Here is a 7,658-nt window from a genome sequence, read left to right on the forward strand (position 1 = left end):
TGTGTTTTCATGGGACGCTGTTAATTAGTAAATAATGATGAATAATCTTTTACAACATATATAAGTCTTTGGTTTTCTCACCATTCTATGGTTGTGTGTTCTCATGCATTTCTTTAATTCACTTTCTCCGAAACACATCAGTCATAAAGTTGTTTACCTGAATGTGTTACCATGTGATTTTGTAAACAAGCAAGCCGACTAAACAAGTTACCACATGTATGCATTACACTCATGGGGTTTATCACCTGTATGTATCATCATGTGACGTTTTAAATGACTATGACGTTTAAACTTTTTGTAACATACATTACAGCCATGCGGTCTATCACCAGTATGTGTTTGCATGTGTTTCTGTAAATATGCAAGCTGTCTTAACCGTTTACCACATACATTACAGACATGATTTTCATCTGTATGTGTTTTCATGTGCTTCTTGAAATATGCACGCTGACTAAACCGTTTACCGCATACATTACAGCCATGCGGTTTATCATCAGTATGTGTTTTCATGTGTTTCTGTAAATATACACGATGACTAAACCGTTTACAACATACATTACAGACATGATCATTTTCATCTGTATGTGTTTTCGTGTGTTTCTTTAAATATGCACGCTGACTAAACCGTTTACCATATTCACCACAGTCATAGTGTTTATAACTTGCATGTATTCTTGTGTGTCTTTGTAATTGTCCAATCAGACGAAATCTTCTACCACATACATCACACCTATGAGGTGTATCCTCTGTGTGTGTTCTCATATGAATCTTCAAATTATGATGCTGAATAAACCCCTTTCCACAAATATCACAGTCAAAAGGTGTCTCACCTGTATGTATTCTCATGTGTCTATGTAATTGATAAAGCAGACCAAACCCTTTACCACATATATCACAGCTATGAGGTTTATCTCCCGTATGTGTTCCCATGTGAAGCTGTAAATGACCACGCTGACTAAAAACTTTACCACATACATCGCACTCATGGTTTTTATCACCCGTGTGTATATTCGTGTGTCTCTTTAAACTACTACGCTGGCTAAACCCTTTACCACATAAATTACAGGTATGAGGTTTATCTCCCGTATGTACTCTCATGTGAATTTTTAAACTACCACGCTGACTAAACCCTTTTACCACATACTTCACACTTATGAGGCTTATCTCCAGTATGTGTTCTCGTGTGATTCTGTAAACTACCACGCTGACTAAACCCTTTACCACATACTTCACACTTATGAGGCTTATCTCCAGTATGTGTTCTCGTGTGATTCTGTAAACTACCACGCTGACTAAACCCTTTACCACATACTTCACACTTACGAGGCTTATCGCCAGTATGTGTTCTTGTGTGATTCTGTAAATTACCACGCTTACTGAACACTTCATCACATACATTACATTCATGAGGTGTATAACCTGAATATATTTTGCTGCCCTTTTTTACATTACTGACTTGACTTAACTTTTTACCGCATTCTTTACATTTATAAGTTTTATCTCCAGTATGTGTTTTCGTGTGTCTCATTATGTGTCTCTTCAGATTACTAAAGCCGTTGGACCATGAACTTGGGATACAGAACCTGAAAATAGTCGACAAACTTAGATGTACTGAGAAAGTACTAATAAATTAAATGCAACTTTATCGAAAATAGTGTTGTCTATCATTATAAGTACGGCAATTAATGGAATATCCGCCAAAATTAAACAATTCTTAATTTGTGAAATGCAATTATTTCTTTTTTAGTGACATTCAATTTCTTAATTTGTAAAATGTAATTTTTTAATTTGTAACATGTATTGTTTCCCTCCATTTCATGAATTTCTACATTTCTTGATTTGTGAAATGTGATTTCTTAATGTGTAAATGTTCCAGACCGTATGATAGCAAATTTACAAAAAAATGAATATGCAAAGGAACATGCATGATCTACAAACATGTAAATGTAAAGATATTACGTAACTTGTGTCAACTTGGTCGAGAGTACCAAACATAGGATTCAGATACACAATAAATTATTAAAAAAATATTTAATTTTAATTGTTCGTTTGTTCATTTTATCCAACTAATTGTAAGAATAACAACTTGTTAAACTAAAAATAAAGATTGTGATAACTGTTTGTTTGAACCCATATAATCCAATAACATGCATGGTCAGCTCGTACTGGACCATACGCGTATTCTCATACGGTCCGGACCGTACGCGTACTGTCCAAATACTCAAATGGTCTGGAATAGAAACACAATTTCTTAATTTGTTAACGTATTTTCTTCATTCGTTACATGATCGAATTTCTACATTTCTTAATTTGTGAAATGTAGTTACTTTGCTGGAGTCACGTTTTGTGAGATGTGTCTGTGTAATTGTTACCGTTGCCCGTCAATGAGAAGTTCTATTTCAAAAGAAAAAATACAAGTATCAAATCAACATTTTACAAATCAATGAGTTTGACAAGTCTAGAAGTTTTACAAATCTAGAATAAAATAGTTTCACAATATACCACAGGTCGCTGTGGGGCTCAGGGGCGGGTTTATTGGGGGGCGGGGAGGGGGCCCGGGCCCCCTTTTTGGGAAAAAAATGGTTGCGTATATAGGGAATCACCAAGGCGTGAATGGAGCGGCCCCCCTCTTAGGTCAGTCAGTGGGCCCCCACTTATGAACATTTCTGGATCTGCCACTGGGGCTATGTCAACTCGTACCTTTGCAAAATCGTACACAATATTTACCAACTCGCGTAATTCTACCAACTCACACCCAATATTTTACGATTTATATCCATTACAGTTGTTATATTCGTTTCTATACATAAACATAATCTAATCAGTGATCATTAGCCAGTTGCGGCCGGGAAGCTGGGGTAGACCCCCCTTTTTGTTTGACTACTAATACATTTGTACGGGAACAAATGGTTGGAACGACCCTCTCTATTTGACTTATAAAAGTGTTCGAACCCCCTTTAATCATTTTGCTTGATTGGCACCTGATTAGTGGACAAAAGGCTCAAACATACAAAAATAGATAATAATTTGGTTGTTTTATTAAAAAAAAGATATAGATTCAAGACTCAGTACTGCACTTTGAATACCACAATCCACTGAGTTTTACTTATTGATTTTGTGAAATATAAAGATTGGGTGAAAATAAGGGCGAAATATATGATTTTTTTAAACTTTAAGCATGGTTCGTATCTGTTATAGTATCTAAATAACAATATAAAATATCCTATGAAGTTTTTTTCACAGATCTTTGCGTTGAACATGTGATCAAGGAGATTTTTCTATTAAGTTTATATATGAAAGTCTTTTGTTACTTTGATTGTTGGTGATTTAAGTTAACGCCTTTTAAATGCATCTTTTGGGCTATTTCGTGTCTGCCAGTTTTAACTGGTAGAGGAAACTGGAGGACCCGGAGAAAACAACTGACCTTTGATAGGGAAACTGACAATCCGTATAGAATAGAATAGGATAGAATAGAATATTTTTATTTCCCAAATCACAGGGCCCATAAAGGGTATAAAATCAGATACAATTGATTTACATAATTAGTAACAACAGCAATAATAGAGGCATATACATATATAATTGGAATATAAGCATTGGTCAGAATCAAGCTAAAAAACACATATATATTGTGAATAAAAGAATAATAAAATTACATTATACATGCATATGTATTTATTTTCAAATTATTTACTTGACTAAATGTCAGTGTCCATGCCTGATCTCCTTAATTCAAAATATATTTTTGAAGCGAAAAAGTCAGAACAAGAACTAAATAAACTGAAAAAGATATAATCGTCCAGTAGGTTTAAAGTATCTATGTAAGTTAACATCGTTTCATCAAATATTCAGATATGATGTCCAAGCAAGATGTGAATGAAATCCGGAGACGTCATTTTTGTTGGTCAGCCCTCAAACATATAAGAAACTAAACTGTTAGCTATCAATGTTCAATTTTTATTCATTACTAGAACACACCCGTGATATTACGGGTCCGTGACTGAATTAAAGTATATAACTATGCCCAAGCCTTATTTTAGTATTAGTATTGTCATCTGATAAAGTCATGCCGATTATAAGATACCAGAGACATATATACACATGTGTATATATGTCTCTGAAGATACACAGTTTTTCTCTGCTTTCAAATCTTTCTGTTTGAACCCGTCGAACTGGAACTTATCAATTATTGGTAATATTAATTATTTGGAAAACAAAAGGTCCTGGAATGGAGTCTTTTTTAATCAACAGCATTGTCCTATATTAGTTATAAAAAAAGTTGAATTCTTTGATACGCTGTTTTACGTCATGCCCTCAAACAAATTGAAGTGTATATAGCATATTAATCCTGAATACATCGTTTGGTGGTGCGCCTGTCAGATGCGGAACGTACAGATAAGATAATAGGTAACAGGTGAATATACTATTGGTATCGGTATCGGACTCGACCCGGAACTTCTTAATTATTGGCAATATTAATTACGTGGAAAACAAAAGGGCCTGGAGTGGTGTAATTTTTAATCTACACCTTTGTACTATATTAAGTATATATAAAGTTGAATTCTGTGATTCGTCGTTTTTACGTGATGACGGCTGACAAATTGGACCTCGTAATTTTAGTATTATAGATTTACAGTTCTAAAAATTTCTTTGAGAAAGTCCACCATTTGCTATCTGCAAATTAAGTTGGTGGAGCATTTGCGTTCGGTAAAAGCCCTGCCACTGTCTTGAGATTTTTGGGCACAGGCACTTGTTTCAGAAAAAAAATTCCTATATTCTTTTATATAGGGAAACAATTCTGAGACACTGAGACAAGTGCCTGTGTTTTTGGGGTATCACTAGACTTAGACCCTTTTAGGGTCGTGTGTAAATTTGTTGACGAAGAACTATGGTCAACTTTAGACATTTCTGATTTGAAAACTTATTGCATCAAATTACCAATCAAATCAGTTGCACTTTATTTTATGTATATGTTTTTATATTATAGAAAAGAATATAACAACTTAAATGGATATAAATCGTAAAATATTGGGTGTGAGTTGGGTAGAAATACGCGTTGGTAAATATTGGGTACGAGTTTGCGAAGGTACGAGTTGACATGGCTCCACAGCGACCTCGTGTGGAGTATTGTAAAACTATTTTATTCTAGTTTTGTAAAACTTCTCAGTCTAGAATTGTCAAACTTCTTGATTTGTAACATATTGATTTTTCTTTTTTTATTGAAAATTTGTGATTTTAATTAAGGTTTATGACCCCTTCTGTAGCCATTTTTGTACGAACTTTTCAAACTTCAATTCTATCCAAACTACAGATATAATGAATACTAAAAATAGGCCATTTTGTACAAGAGTCCAAGGGGAAACTTGATGCTATGCATTATTTATTACTGCTTCATTGCATTTAATAGAAAAAAGAGTACTTTGTGGAAAATAAACCAAGATCGTTTTAGAATAGTCCTATAACATATGACTTCGCATTCTTATTCAATTTTTAACGTTTTTAAACTGATATTTTCATTTTTTATTTTTTTTGAATGCGAACCACATTGATAGTACTCGGGTGGCACATTGATAGTAAAAAGAAAATATCAGAACAGCAAATAGAAATAGTGAAAAATGTCCCCGAGGTCATATGTTATAGGACTACGTTTTAGAATATCCACAGCCTTTATTAGTATTATACTGAGATTTTTGTTATAAAATTTGAAACAAAGACTACTCACTTACTTTTATATGATGTGATAGTGTTTATAATTTACAAAAAGTTCTCATCAACCTGTAAACTCCAAAATAACTCTTGCGGAGTCACTAAGGTCGAGCGCACCCCAAAAAGGTGCACTTGATTGGTCTATATTTTAGAATCATATTCAAAACAGTGTGGTCCTGGCCATTGATTGACGACCTAAATTATCCCATTGACTAGGACAGATTAGGTGAACGTTTGTCTGTAACGACCATTGCTCACTTCTTACTTATTATAGAATTTAAACTGTGGGGTCACCAAAGGTTCTTAACGCCTTTAATAATAAAATAATTCCAAAAATTATTCAGGAATAACCTTTATGTTTTGATTTATATTATTGATATAAATCAACACATCGTATTATTCCGGATTCGTTTTTCGAATTGCTTTATTTAGTTGTTGAGAACCTTTGGTGACCCCACATATTCAGTGTCTTTAACAAGTACATAGTGAGCAGTGATTGTTACCGACAAACGTCCAACTTTTCTGTCCCAGTCAATGGGATAATTTAGGTCGCCAATCAATGGTCAGGACCACCCTGTTTTGAATATGATTCTATTTGTTTTAACCCATAATATATAAGCTTGTTTTAAGGAAATCAAAGCTAGCACTGCATGCACTAATCCTATATATTTTAGTCATCAAATTGCCAAATATGAGAGTACAAGGATAAAGCCTGTGGATTTTCTACAAAATTGCCGTATGTTTCGCATTGACTCAACACAAGGGTACATAATCCTTAAGGTTTAAGTACCCTTCTGTTGCCATTTTTGTACGATTTTTCAAACCTTAATTGTATCAAAACTACAGATATAATGAATAATAGAGATAAGCCATTTAGTACATATTCCAAGTGAAATCTTGATGCAATGCATTGTTTTTGACTGTTTCATTGCATTTGATAGAAAAAGAGGACTTTGTGGCAAATAAATCAAGATTTTTATAGAAAATCCACAGCCTTTAATACAAAGATTTTTGTTATAAAATTTGAAACATAAATTACTCACTTGATTTCCTATGATGTACTAGACTAAGTGTTTATTTTTTACAAAAAGTTCAAAGCAACCTGTAAATTCCAAAACACCTCGTGCTGAGTCACTAAAGTCGAGCGCACCCTAAATGGTGTACTTGATTTTGGCCATATTTATATTTGTTTTTACCGACAATTACATTTATAAGCTTGTTTTAAGTAAATCAATGCTAGCACTGCATGCAATAATCCTATATCTGTCAGTCATCAAATTGCCAAATATGAGAGTACAAGGATAAAGGCTGTGGATTTTCTACAATACTGTGCAATTGAAGATTTCTTGCTATTGCTGAATACTGTGCAGTTGAAAATTTCTTGCTATTGCACAAGGCTTAATATAATAATTTTAGATCCTTATTTGGACCAACTTGACAACTTGACCCATAATCAAAAATCTAAGTACATGTTTAGATTCAGCATATCGATCAAAAAAGCCCAAGAATTCATTTTTTGTTAAAATCAAAGTTAGTTTAATTTTGGACCATGTGGACTTTAATGTAGACCAATTTGAAAACGGGACCAACAATTAAGAGTCTACGTACACAGTTAGATTCGGCATATTAAAGAACCCCTATTATTCAATTTTTGATAAAATCAAACAAATTTTAATGTTAGACCCTTTCGGCCCCTTATTCCTAAACTGTTAGGACAAAAACTCCCAAAATCAATCCCCAACCTTCTTTGTAAGGTCACAAACCTTGTGTTTAAATTTCATAGATTTCTATATATTTATACATAAGTTAAGGTGCGAACACCAAGAAAAATGCTTATTTGGAGCTTCTTTTTGGCCTCTAATTTCTAAACTGCTGGGACCTCAACTCCCAATATCAATCACAATCTTTCTTTTGTGGTCATGAACCTTGTGTCAAAATTTCATAGATTTCTA

General features: G+C 33.7%; 2 protein-coding genes across 2 annotated transcripts; both read right to left on the reverse strand.

Moving 5' to 3' along the window:
- Positions 1–207: 207 nt before the first annotated feature.
- LOC134697739 (zinc finger protein OZF-like) lies at positions 208–1,098 on the reverse strand. Its single transcript, XM_063560024.1, has one exon. It carries the CDS (start codon positions 1,096–1,098, stop codon positions 208–210), a length of 891 nt encoding a protein of 296 aa, XP_063416094.1.
- Positions 1,099–1,123: 25 nt separating this feature from the next.
- Positions 1,124–1,528, reverse strand: LOC134697740 (zinc finger protein OZF-like). Its single transcript, XM_063560025.1, has one exon. It carries the CDS (start codon positions 1,526–1,528, stop codon positions 1,124–1,126), a length of 405 nt encoding a protein of 134 aa, XP_063416095.1.
- Between the last annotated feature and the right edge of the window lie 6,130 nt (positions 1,529–7,658).

This window comes from Mytilus trossulus, chromosome 14, assembly GCF_036588685.1.
Source record: "Mytilus trossulus isolate FHL-02 chromosome 14, PNRI_Mtr1.1.1.hap1, whole genome shotgun sequence".
Taxonomy (NCBI): Eukaryota; Metazoa; Mollusca; class Bivalvia; order Mytilida; family Mytilidae; genus Mytilus; species Mytilus trossulus.